Source organism: Fringilla coelebs (assembly GCF_963513975.1).
Source record: "Fringilla coelebs genome assembly, chromosome: Z".
Taxonomy (NCBI): Eukaryota; Metazoa; Chordata; class Aves; order Passeriformes; family Fringillidae; genus Fringilla; species Fringilla coelebs.
Window position 1 is genome coordinate 51,392,876 of NC_140031.1, and position 13,883 is coordinate 51,406,758.

Below are 13,883 nucleotides of genomic sequence, written 5' to 3' on the forward strand. Positions count from 1 at the left end.
CAATAGCTTTTTTCTTTCTTCTTCTTCTTTTTTTTTTTTTTTGAGAAAGAAGAAATATAATCATTAGAATGCGGTAATAATTTTGCTTTGGGAAGTCAAGCATGCATCAGGTTTTAAAACTAAAGCTTCTCATTAATTTGATCATTAATTTGACTGTATACAGACAGGCAAATTAGAAAAAATGCATGTATATTCCTCTGAACACAGGATGAATCTTGCAGTACTTGCTCTATCTAACACCGGAGTCTGAGTCCTCTGTTCAGAGTAAAGCTCTGATGGGTGTAGACTACTCACCAGGATTGGCTTACTATCTTAACAGTGTGCTTCTCAAATTGGGATGTGAAAGCAGAATACTCTTCTGACGAGACAGCTTAGAGCCTTCAAGGCTGCACTGGCTCCTTCAGGGCACAGTAGGCTCTCAGGAGCAGTCAGTCAGGCAAGAACATATAAGTGGTGAGATGGACTGCAGGAGGAACTGTTAGTGGCATAACCCAAAAGGACCATGGAACTATCCTCTTTAAAATAAGCATTTTCGATTGCTTGTCTCTTGGTTAAACTTAACAGGGGTTTTTTGTTTTTTTTTCCCTTGGTCTGTATTTACCTGAATACTGGTAGGTGGTTTGTTCTTGTGTGAGGTGCTGAGCGCTGTGTTTGGAGCTGGGAGCAGCAGGTGTGCTGTGGATCTGTGCCCTGCAACAGGTGTGGGAGGATATTGCTCCTCATCCTGAGGGTTTACTGTGGAGTAAACTTCCTAAACTCTCACAGCTGCTTTGAGCTAAAGGGCTGGAGCAAAGTGGGTCTTTAGCCTACTCCTTGGAATCACAAGGTGCTCAGTACCTGAGGGATCATTGGCTTGTTGAGATCATCCTGCTGGGCAGAGCAGAGATCTCAAGTGCACTGAGCTTTTGGGGGATTCTTTTTGAGTCCGGCCTCAAACTTGTGTCTCATATCTCAGAGGAGCACCACGTCCATTGTTTGTAAATTCAAAAGAAGCAGTGCATGGAAAACAAAATGATACATTCTAATGTCGCTTTACAGAAATGTTTCCTGAAATGCAAGTATCAGAGTCAGACTATGACTGGATCTTGCTAAATGTAAATTTAAGTGGATACTACAGAGTGAACTATGACCAATTAAACTTGAAGAGATTAGCACGTTTGCTTGAAAATGAGCCAAAGGTAAGATCATGTTTGTTTTCTCAAGCTTATGAGCAGACTCTTTCTGTATATTTTTTCATGCAGTTTTTTCCTGAAATCACATTCCAGGTAAAATGTGATTTTATTTTTTTCTTCAAAAAACCCCTGGAATAATTACACACTCACCATTGCACTAGTTGCTGGCTTTTTGTAGTGGAAGATAACAGGCCTGAACAGCTTCAGATAAGCATGAAAAACAACTTTACAAAACATTTTGTCTTCAAATTTGTGTTACTAGCTTGTGGCTCTTCTGCTCTCTTTAAATTTCTCTCAAGGAGCTTTCAGTATGAATGTGGCATTTGAGCCGTAGCTGGTACAAAGTAATCATGGAGAAGGAAAATTGTCAGAAAGTTTATTTCCATGTTTTGTCAAACCATAGTGTTTCTCTCTGTGGATTTAAAAAAAACCAATTTGAGTTTTTTTTTTTTGTGGGTTGGTTGGTTGCTTGGGGTTTTGTGGATTTCTTTGTTTGTCTTTTTTGGTTTTGGATTTTTGTGGATAATTTCCCTAGAAGTTCTATTTGAGCTCTTTCTGTCCTCTGTAGATAGTGACTTAGAATAGATTTCATCCTACCTTTGACTTGCCATAGCCTGAACTGAAGGTGAAAGTGGTACAGAACAAATGTGACTTTTTATGGGGTTGCATGGTTTCAGTGTTGCCTCATCCTACAGTGAGCCAGAGGCTGCACTAGTAGTGTCAGCTCATTCGTTTTGGTAACAAAAGTGAGAAAATTTAACCTTTTTGACCTAATAGTAATTAGTGCAATCTTTCTCTAGAGAGTCTGGACACAAGGCTGATAAGAGCACATTAAAGCTTCCTACAGCACAGTGGCTTCATTTGTTTTAGGCTTCTTTATTTCAGGGCAGATCTGCATCATCAAGACATTGGGAGTGTGCTGACTTGGGCCATTTTTTGGCATCATACAGGGTTGCAAAAATGTAACTCTGAGCCAGACAGGAGGTGCAGGAATAGTCTATTAAGTATAGGTATGGTCACATTCAAAGACAGGTTCACAAGCAGCATGGGTTATTAAAGACAGCAGAGTAGTTATTTCAGATTGATGGTGGCATGTGCATTAACTGCAGAACAGCTGTGGATAGCACTGGCAACAGGACTGCAGTCACCAGCCTGATTTCCTCAGTGAAAACATTCAGCATGGCCAAGGACACAAGTCTTACCATAAGGCATCCCTTCTGGGAAGGGTGAGGAGGACAGACACATCACTCTGTGCCTACAATTTTGTGTCAAATTCTCAAAATCCCCAGTCATGTACAAAATCAGGGTGCATTCTAAGCCTTATTAACCACAATTGTGCAAAGTGCCTTGGGTGGTACTGCGGTCAAACTGTCTGTTCTTTGTGGTGAGGCTTCCTGGTGGGAAGTGCTCTTGGTAGCAGTTGTGCAAAACTGTCTGTTCCTAGTAGTCATGCTGTATTTAATATTTCTTGGTACTGAGAGGTGGGACAAGAACATGAGGCTTCCACCCAGCTACACATTCCTGCCTGGCGGGTGTTGGCCCAAGCCACCTACTTGCGTGTCTGCTTTCTGCATTTCTGCCCTGCTTTATGCTCCCAGCTGTCAGAGGGAATGTTTGCTCAAGCAGTGACCAAACTGCAGGGGCAAGGAGGAGGCAAGGAGGACAGCAGTCCTGCCACAAGAGCGTGAGATAAATGGATGTAAGCAGACATACACCCATGGCTGTGCCTTGGTCATTTATTTCATGGTAGTCATAGACACGCTCCTCTGCACCAAGTATGTACCAAGATTGTGTAACTAGGATGTTTTTAAGAAATGTGGCATTTCCATGTTTTAACTTCAATTACAGCACGCAAATAAGAGGGGTTCTTAAATTCTCTGGTTAATGGTCTGTAGTTATACGTTTACATACAACGTAATATATAACTATGCTGTGTAGCTCTGTGTATAGCACATATCTCTTAAAGCACATAAATAATTTCAGTTTAAAATTCAGGATCCATTTCTCAATGTTTTGTAGGCTGCTTTGATTTAGCAAACCTGTTAGGAATCCTTCTGAAACATCATAAAGCTTTTTGTAAACTCTTAATGACACGTTGAAATCGACTAACACAACATGAATGCTTTCTGCAGGCTATTCCCGCTGTCAGCAGGTTCCAGCTGATAGATGATGTTTTTGCATTGACAGAGTAAGTATGTTTCCAATATGTCACAAAAATTGATTAAAAAATATGATTGCACTCAAGATTTCTACTTCTGCTTCCTTCATAACTGCTTTGATAAAATGGTGGGGAGTTATCTAATCCCTTCTTTTGTCAGCGCTGAGTGATTTACTTCAAAATTTCTTTTGCTCCAGCTCCAAGGAAATGATTTTAAATAGTTGCACAGCCATGAATTCTTTAGGGATTAACATGCATTTAACAGAAAAAACACTCCAAATGAAGATTCTGAATCTTCCTTCATTTATTCTGGGATATCTCAGCAGTGCTGTATTGCATCACTCAAAACCTCTTTAATTTCTCTTTCTGAGTCATGACTTGGTTGTTCAGGTCTGTGGTGCTAAGGAGGTCAGCAGTGTTGTAGGGAGCTGAGGAGCATTAAGTGTGTCTGTGCCTCACATGTGCCAGAGGTATAAAAACCATCAGACACCTATGATGAGGGTGTCCCCAGGATGAGGGACCTCAGGGATGAGGTGGCCAAAGCACACTGCCCTGCTTCAGGGCCTCTGGAAGTACCTCTGACAGGACAAAGTAAAAATTCCTATTTCTCCTCCCATAAGAATGTCCTTTTCCATAAGACAGCTCAAAACTAGTAACTAACAAGGAATATAACCGTGAAGTACAGAATTGCTCTGCTATATGAATACACCAAAAATAGGTTTTTTTCTGAGGGGGGTAGGGCTAGAATTGGAATTTTTTTGTGAAAAAATGAATTCCATGCTTATTACACACTGAGGGACAGATATGCCATGCTGAAGAAGTTAATTTCACAAACAGTGTGCATGTGAATTAAATGGTTTGACTTTTACAATATTCCACAAAAGAACATGTAATGGAAATAAGTTGTTTCACAATAAAAATAAAGTTGTATGATAACTAAAACAGTGCTTTTCTTCTTAATTTTGTTCCAGTGGGATAGACACTTGCTGTCAATGTGTTTGCACCATATCCTGCAGACACAAACAGATACAGTGTGCATGCTGCCATGCTTCCTTGCCATGATTGGCCTATTGCTTTGATAGCAGCACGGTGCTCCTTAAGAGATGTTTTGAGAGTTCAGCTCCTAAAATCACCATTCATTTATATTTCTTTTATTTTTTCCACTGCATTTTCTAGGTTACTTTTCACACAGTATCCTGATGTTTTATTGTCTACTCCATAAATAAACATATGTGTGGTAGGTGGTTAATGTAAATAAGTATGCTAAAATGTGTGGGGTTTTTTGTTTTATTTTGGTTTTTTTACATAGCTTTGGATATGTTCCAATTGAAACAGCACTTGAACTAACAAAATACCTTGCCAGAGAGGATGAACTCTTCATATGGAATGTGGTATTGTTAAACCTTATACCTGAGGATTTGGAAAGTACACTGAAAAACCATGAAGTATATCCACTTTTAAAGGTAAGACCATTTTGCTAGTTATCAAAGATATTGGACTATGCAAATACATTAGTCTAAAATGAATGATTTTTAAATTCTCAAGAATGTAGTGGTGGCTATGATGAGTGAGAGAGCTTGTGATTCCTGTTGGAAACTTTATCAAATTTTGAGGTTTTTTTAAACAGGAGGAGGTACTTCATTATACATATTAGTGAATGATAAGTCTCTTTGAATCTTGAACTGATTCTTACTGAAAAGCAGAAATACATTCACATTCTTTACATTAGGCTTCATCCTTGGTTTTTTGAAATGGTGAATTTGGAGAACAGAACTGTCAGTCAGTAGTAAGTGAAAAGACCAACACTGCTCTGTATAAAAGGCATATAGTATATTTGTGCTCTGTGCTTTGTACTGCTTTCCATTCACCTTCATGGAGGGAAAGAAGGAAAAGTTAAATGAAATTATTCTCTCCCATATTTGACTTACCTGAGATACTACTGTCATATTTATTTCCTTGACTTCTGTTTGATTATTCCACTTATGTTTGAAGTACAGTCCCACAGTATTCGTTTTCTTAAGTTCTAAAAAATAAAGGTATGTTAAAATAAGTGAGAAGAATTAAGTATTTCCTATTGAGAAGGGGTTTTTCCCGTTTCTCTGAGAATTTGTTGTCTTTCATAATAAGTTCAAAGTTCCTAGTGATGCAAAATGGTAATGTGCCAGTCTGAAGTACCGGTATATTGCATTTTAGACCCAGTTTATAGTTAATTTAATGCTCTGTGCTTTCAAGACATAATAGTCATACATTTTTAGGATAAATCTGAGTAAATAAGGAAAATAAAAACTTGTATCTAAATGAAAGTAATTTTTCTTTCCCTTCTCTTAAAAGAAATACCTTTTAAAGAGAATGTTGCCAATATACCATTATTATGCAGGTTTTATTCGTCAAAATGCTGATGCTTTGGAAGATGACTATTTTGCTCAGTAAGTGTCCTGCTTTTCTTAAGAGTTTTTTCTGGTGTGATTAGATCTGATACGTTGCAGTTTGGTCATGTAAATTTAAATACAAGGTACAGAAATAATTCTCTAACTTATGTGAACGTAACTGAATTGTTATTTTACTGTTCTGTAAGTGTGACGCCTCTATGATGACACCTCCAGTGAAACAGCAGTATCAGGATAGGAACATAAAGGATGATAGTTTAAGAATCATTGATTTTAAGGATCATTTAATTTTAGTAGTACTTCTCGTTTGTCAGAGAACAGGCTCAACAGGCTGCTGCTAAGTTGAAGAAAAACTGACAGGAATGAACTTAAGATCTGATTTTTGGGCCAATTACTAACACTCCAAAATACTTAATTTTGCAAGGCCACTGCAGCCACAGGCTTAAGCATCAGAGTGATTTGGACTAGATCCAAGCAATATCTCAAAACTTCCAAGAGGGATATAAACCACACAAAAAAACTTACAAAAAACACAGTACATGGGTTGCCTTGTTATACATCCACTAATAATAATGTCTGGGAACCATTATTGGTTGTTTAATTATTTTATTAAAACTCAGTTGTTCCTAGCAGAGGTTCTTTTGGGTTAATGGCATTATGTTCTGAAACTGTGGTGGTCAGGCACAGCTCAAGTACGCCAAATGTGGTATGCATATCTTTTATTATTGTTTTAACTTCCCTTCAAGTGCGTATTTGGAAAAACTCTTGGCAACAGCATGCTGGCTGGGCCTCCAAGACTGTTTGGACCTGTCATCTGAACTGTATGCTAAGTGGAGGGACAACCCTGAGTACAAGTAAGAATGGTGATCTGCTCTGGGAGGTATGCATGTCTAAGGGAGGTGGAAAGTGAAAAGGCTGTTACGGGGGGAGCAGGATGTGAGATGCCTCTGTACACTGCTCTCGTTTCTTGACAGAATGGCAGAATTTAAGGCAACTATGTCTGCCAACCTCCTCCTCTTCTCCAAATACCAGCATTATGATGATTTCATAATTGCTGCTTTTTACATAGACTTAACAGGCTGAGGATGCAGATTTTGCCATGAAGACCAAAAGCTGGTTAGCCATGTAACACGTGAACCTCCTGTGAGTGCTAATACCCCATGTGGCCCAGTCCCTTTGCTGTAGTAGAGCCTTGGGGTTGTCATGTACACCAATTCAGCTTTTAAGCCTCTCTTAACTATACTGAGTGAAGTGATGTTTGCATGATACAGCCATCTGCCCATGGTGAGCCCATCAAAGTGCCTTGCATGTTCTGTGTTAACATAAAGAGGTGTTGGGAACAGCTGTCAGTCCTTATGCTGGTCCTGGAGCCTAGTGGTCAGGGTTCTGGTCTGTGAGAATGGACTCTCAGGAAGAGACTTTCTGTATTCAACCATTGCATCATTAAAAAAAAATTACAATGTATTGAAATTCTTATTCTCTTTTCCTCCCTCTTTCTTTTGATGTCTTTCTATGCAATAGTCAAGTAGTGTTGGCACTGGTGAGTGAGTATTTAAAGTTTATTTTTATTTGTTGTAGTTGTGATAAATATTTTGGTTTTATTTGATATATGTTGATACATGTAGTTGGCTAAGTAAACTGAACTTGTACTATTGTATGTGAATTTTCTAAAATAGTTTCATAGTGATCATCCTCATAAAAGCCAAACTGAGTTTTGCAGTTAGACTGAAAAGTTTAAATAGCCTACATAAATTTTGTTCCATTCTTGAGAGAGTATTATTGCAATTCCACACTGAAAGCAACAGTGCTGTGCTGAATTGTCAGTCTGTTTTCAAAACAGTCATCTTTCCCTACTAACAACATTTGAGGTGATGGAATACTACATGCCTTGTTTGACCTGAATAGCTGAAAAGTCTGTGAAATATATTAGCTGATTGGGTTTTTAATTTGATTAAGAATATTAATTTTGCTGCCCTTCTTGGCACTGAGAAAAGTTCAAATGGATTTGACTGGGCTCGCGTGTGGAAAAAAAGAAATTTGGTTAAGTCAGAAAAGGATCTTGTTTTAAGGAGAAAACCCCCCAGAAGATAGGACACTTCTTAGGTTTCAAGTGATGGATCACTGTTCCCGTGCAGTTAATGAAGAGACTTTACATGTGCTGGGTAGGAGAGGAAACAGGCACAATACACTTTTGACCCATATTTCACAGACAAATCCCTTTAGATGCTCTCATGTTCTCCATGCTGAGAGCAAATTCATAACAGCTGTTTTGCCACAGGTGGAACCCACAAGGATTCTCACATACGTGGAACAAAGTAACCCATTTCTGTTTCAGACTGGGTGATCAACTTTCAGCTGAACATTTCCAAATTTTTCTGGGCAGAACATAACTGGACTTAATACAGTGCATTTTTATCTGTTTCGTGGAAGTAACTAGAGCTGTAAAACCCAGCCAGTTTCTCAGTTTTATTCTTTTTTCATTATAGGAGCGTAGTGAAGCTTGCTAAATTAATGTATTCTCTTAGATGCTGTTACTGGCTTGTCTTTTGAAAGAAGGAAGCTAGCCTTGGGGGCAGGACAGTATTTCAGTCCATTTTACTTCCTTACTAAAGGTTCATATATACTGCTGCTACTCTCAAAAGTTAAGAAATCACCATGTTATTTCTGGATTGATTCCAAAAAAACAATGTAAAATAACCTGCCCTACTTTCCAGCAGCTTTTTGCACCTTGCCTAAGATCCAGAAATGAGGGATCCTGGCGGGCCAGTAATGTCAAATCACACAGCCAGGAAAAACATCAAGATGAATAAGTCACACCCCCTCACTTAACATAACCTCAAGCTCCAAAGTCCCTTTTTGGACCATACTGGACACCCTCTGGGAACTCCACAACATAAACCACTTCAGGGCCACCACAGATGTCACCAGCCAGCAAACCATTGCCCCATAGTAGGCTGCCTGTCCAGCCTGCCTTAAATGTTGTACATCAGAGCTGCAGCCAAATCATACACAGAACTTGTCTACTCACACACTTCATTAATAGTTCATTAATAACTTAACACTTATTAATGAACATTTTCTTGCAACACTGCAGCGGTTCAGTAGCAAAATAAATATTTTGGCTATTTTGGCCAAAATAGCTTTACCCTGTTGTTACCTTACTATGACCTCTTACTGCAACATTATGAAGAGATTATTAAATAAATTACTAGACCCTGTAACTCAGATCTGTTAGAGAAGGATTCCTCACAGGGCAATACTTTAAACTGACATAACTACTCTACATGCCATTTTTGGTGGTAAATCCCTTATGTCCCAGCAAATATCTAGGAAAATGAATCCAAACTTTTTTTAAAGTAAATATAGAACATGCCCATGCTCTCTGTTAGTATGACAGTGAAATCCCCCCCACATCTGCAACAGAACTACCAAAATCCCTGCATCTTGTCTTTTCACTAACAAGTGATGCCTGTCATGTAAAACACCCAACTCTCTCGCTCTTTCCTACTAGTCCTTCATTTCCAAAATTTATAGCTTCCTTTTCTCTACCTCATACTCTAAAGATTGATGTAATATATCCATCCTTCTGACTCACTAACTCTGTTGGCATCATCCTCGTTTCTCTAGGATAATCTGCTGAAACTCAGGAATTTTTCTCAAATTGTATTTAAATTTGAATTTGCTGTTCCCAGTTTTGGGTCTGAAGAATGGCTTTTCAGACCAGAAACTTATCTGTTTTTCTAAGTGTATCCCCTGATCACAGGGAGGGTATTTTTTACACTGTGATTTACAATCTTGGCTTAATGTAATAATAAGCAGACTAACAGTATGACATAGGGAAGTCAAACGTTTTGCTTATAGCAATGGAACCCCTTCTTCTGTAGGGAATTAGTCCAAAATACCATTAGTTGAAATTGTTTTCAGACAGCCTGCATAGTAGAATACTGCTTTCACTGGAAAGTGTTTACAATGTCTTAATGTCAGGGACACATTGCAGCAGGAAAAATTTCCTCTCCTTTGCAAATGGAGCATTATACTGGTAATATCTGCATTTAGTTTCTGTTATGAAAATCATTGCCCTGTTGAGGACTCTTCCCTGGGGTGGGAGTAATAGGAGGCTGCCTGTTGCATGGAAAAATGTCCCTTCTGTTTCCTTCTGTGCTGCAAAGGGTTTTTCCTACTGTGTGCACTCACTGAAGGAACTTAGAAAAGGCTTGTCTGGGATGATGCATATATGCATTAGTACACTCTTTATTGGTGTGATCTATCTCCTAGGCTGTGATGGGGAACAGAAGCATTGACACTGTATGAACACAAAATACTCTGGTCCAATTGCTCTAAAAATATTGGGGTTTTTTGTTTTCTTCAAACTGCATGCTTTTTAAATGCTCAAATAATGAATAAAACAAACAGATTTCCTATCCTTATTTACACTGCTATTTTATATTTGCTTTATTGTGTATCTTTTAACTGTAAATAAACATTTGATTTTGGTTATGCATTAACAACAGGGTTTGTCTCTACAACAGTACAGTTCTTTAAAATTGTATTTTGCCTTGCAGAATCCCCTTTCTAATTAGAAGAACAGTCTGCTGCTATGGTGTTGCAGTGGGAAGTGATAAAGAATGGAATTTTGCATGGGAAATGTACAACCACACCAACTCCTTTAAGGAAGATGAAGACATCCTGCTCTATGCCATGAGCTGTGCCAAAGAGTCATGGTTACTTTACAGGTGACTTTGATCAAAGTATATCTTTGTGTATGTAGATGTCAATAACAAGAACAAAAATACTTTACTGTGCAAAGCTGGTAGAGGTTTGCTTGCCACAGAAGCATGTGTTTTGTCAACCACTGGTAAAGTTTTAGAGTTTTGTTAGGGAGCAAGTATGAAAAATGGGACAAACAGCAATAAACAATCCTTCTGCAAATACAGCATGTGAGTCATCAGGTCTTAAGTCCTGACTCCGTGTGGGCCAACCAAAAAGTTAAGACCTATATCAAAGAGTCTTGTCCAAAATTTTCCAGGACATAGTTTGGAACACTGTGTTTATTTTCTTTTATTGGCATTTGTATCTTTGTCAGTGAAATAATGTTGAATTCTCCAATCAGTCATGTTTGTAGTACCCAAAGCATTTGTTAAGGGGTGCAATTTTTGCAGAGATGGTCTAAAGAATTATCATCCAAACGTTCACATAAACTCCATGGGTCTAAAGGTGTGGAAGTAACACTTTAGTCCTTCCAGCCACCTGCTGTAGTGTGGTGGTCATTTGGGAAGACAGAAAAATATGACTGAGAATAAGACAAGAAATGTTGCAAAGAGAAGCCCAATTGGCTATACTATTTTCCCGCTTGACCTACAATCCCATGGCCTTTTTCTTGGAACAGGCTAGCACCATTCCCTGATAAATCAAGGAGTTGTGATGAGCTTCTTCCTCCATGTACTTTAGCAGTTGACAAACAAATCTGTTTTTTGTAATGCCACCTGGGGAGTGCTTTGGGGTGAAGAATGTTAAGATGTGCTTTCCCTCGCCCTCACAATCATGTCCATTATGTTAAACATAGGGCCTGCAAAGGGGAGAAACCCAACTCTGCCCCTAAAGCAGCTGCCTGCAACACCCTGTGAGAAAATAACTCTAAAAGGGTTCATTTGGAAGTAGGAGCATGCAAGGTAAAACACTGAGACACAGAGAATAATTACTTTTCAAGATGTTCAGGCATTTGCTGCTACTGACATCATTAGAAGACACTGCTGAAATCCTGCCTTAGTCCTCATAAAAATTTTATAACTGAGTCTCGCTGTAGGGGAGCCTATAAACAGGTTGTTTTTGTGTAAGTGTCTCACTGGCATACTCTGTAGGCTCCATCCGAGTCGCAGTGAAGTGAATTGCCTGAAGGTGAAGAGCAGTGTGCCTTTCCACAAGCTTGTCTGGTAGGAGCAGTTGTCTTTCTGGTGCCAAGATAAGAAACACATCTATGTCCATTTAATATGCTACACCCTCACTTTAACAAGAAGTGAAGAGTCCGTGTGCAAGAACAAATGTTAAGGACAAAACCCAATACACAGCTCAGAGTGACACCAACCTTCCACATCCTGATATTTGTTGAGCTAGGAATTTTTGTGAACTGGATTTTATTTCCAGATTGCAATATTGTATACTTCCATTGTAAAACAGCAAGTGACAGGTTCTTTTCTTTCCTGCTTTTCTAACAGATACTTGCAATATGGGCTCAGTGACACATTATTTTCTTCCAATTGTACTTCAGTCATCATCTCACATGTAGTGACTAAGGATATTGGGCACCGCATAGCCTGGGAATTTGTTACGGAAAATTGGCCCCTTTTAAGTCAAGGGTAAGCAACAATTTTAATTTCTGTGGCTTTTTGACTTCTTCCTCTAACTTTATGTTTGAGCTGTAAAATTCAAGTGCAGATTTTTCCTTTCAGGGATGGCTATTTGTAATGATTGATTCAATTAAGTGTACAGAGCAGAGTTTTCAGAGGATTCAACTCTGATCAGGGTTTAATGCTAAAGAATAACTCATCAAACATAGAAGACTTAAGAAATTAGTCTGTTCATGACTGTTTCTGTACTTTTAAGTACTCCTGGGAATCCCGACTCTAGAAGTGGGTTTATCCACTAGGATTTTGCAAGAGGGTGTACATGCTGTAAATTGTGGGTGTGAAACGCTGAAGTAAAATCCTCATATGTAAATTATCGCTAACACTAGAAAAGGCAAGTTGTAGCAGATTTGTTTCATATCAACTTGTTCCCTTACAGAGCTTTTCTGTGCTCTAAATTTATGAGAAGTTTGCTGCAAAATTGCCCCCTTATTTTCAAACTATAAGAATAGTGCAAATATTTTTTTGTATGCTACCCTCAAGATAGCAACAGGAACACCAGCTTGTTAGACACATTACTGGTTAGTCTTTTTAGCTCAGTTTGGCTGTATGACCTCAGAGAGATTATCTGTTTCATGCAAAAAAATCCCATTAGCAAGGCACAAATACCAGATATTTCTAGGAAATGAGAATAAAGGGTAATTATTGTATTTCATGCAGCTCAAATGTCTAAATTGAGTATTAATGATAGTTCTTTAAAAGAGGGAAAAGAGTCCATAGTTGCAAACTTCAGTTTGCACACTTAGTTGTTATTTGCAGTATAGTAAATAATCACTAAATAGTATGAGTATTTTCAAATGAGATTAAATTCAGTGTATTTGCTAATGTGCTATTTGAAGGACCTTCATCTCAATTTTACAGATATGGGCATGAATTATTGCATGATGTACTAAAAGCCATGGGAAGATTTGTCAAAACAGATGTACAGATCCAAGAGGTAAACCAGAGAAGCATTTAGTCTCAACTTCATGGCCAGTTTGTAAATACAAGTTTTTGTTCTTAAAAGGAATCATTGACCATAATGTTGATGTCTTCCAAACCTTCATGTTTCAAGCAGAGTCCCCACAAATTCTATCAAAACTGTCTCATTTTCCTCTATGAAATCTGTCTGTAGAGACAACCTCTGCCATGATATCTACTGAAAATGTATCAACATTTGGCCAGCTGGCCTGTTAGGTTGTCATACTGACATCTGTTTAATTCCTCATGTTGTTCAATCACTGCTTCCCCCAAATATTTATTTACTATGCTTCACTCCTCTCTTGTCTTTTGCCTATTAGACTGATGAGAAAGATTTCTTGTTCTGTGATTGTAGAACAGGCAGCACAAGAGGATTCTTCTACCCAGCTAGTCCTAGACAGTGTGGTACCACCAGTACCAGTGAAGTTGGCTGCATTTGAAAGGATTTTTAGAGGAACAGCAAAAGGGTACATTCTTGATGTGTAAGGAGCTTTCCCACGTTAGTGTAAATCAGTAACCTTGCCCCACCCCCTCTTCAGTCTCTGTCATCTGCCCCTTTTCTGTGCAGTTCTGCCTAAAGCATCTGTCAGGCACGCACACAGCTGCTGGCTGTGAGTGAAGTTATGTGTGAACTAAGCTCATGTGTTTATTTCTTCAGCTGCAGGTTTTTTATAATGCTACTTTGGAAGAGGATGAGAGAGAGGCTATTACTATGCTACTGGAATCTGCAAAACTTGAAAATATTGAAAGGAGAAAGCTACTAATCAAAATTGCCAACTGGTTAGAGAAAAACACAGATGATTGA

At 38.6% G+C, this 13,883-nt stretch overlaps 1 protein-coding gene across 1 annotated transcript in view; it reads left to right on the top strand.

Annotated features, from left to right (window-relative positions):
* LVRN (laeverin) overlaps positions 1-13,883 on the top strand; it is a gene marked incomplete at both ends in the record, with an annotated part of 33,791 nt that extends 19,908 nt beyond the window's left edge. The window contains 9 exons of the mRNA XM_084225134.1: positions 1,039-1,178; positions 3,305-3,360; positions 4,640-4,793; positions 5,662-5,756; positions 6,464-6,571; positions 10,280-10,450; positions 11,930-12,070; positions 12,980-13,055; positions 13,737-13,883. Coding sequence (XP_084081260.1) covers positions 1,039-1,178; positions 3,305-3,360; positions 4,640-4,793; positions 5,662-5,756; positions 6,464-6,571; positions 10,280-10,450; positions 11,930-12,070; positions 12,980-13,055; positions 13,737-13,883 — 1,088 coding nt within the window. The remainder of the gene's footprint in view (positions 1-1,038; positions 1,179-3,304; positions 3,361-4,639; positions 4,794-5,661; positions 5,757-6,463; positions 6,572-10,279; positions 10,451-11,929; positions 12,071-12,979; positions 13,056-13,736) is intronic.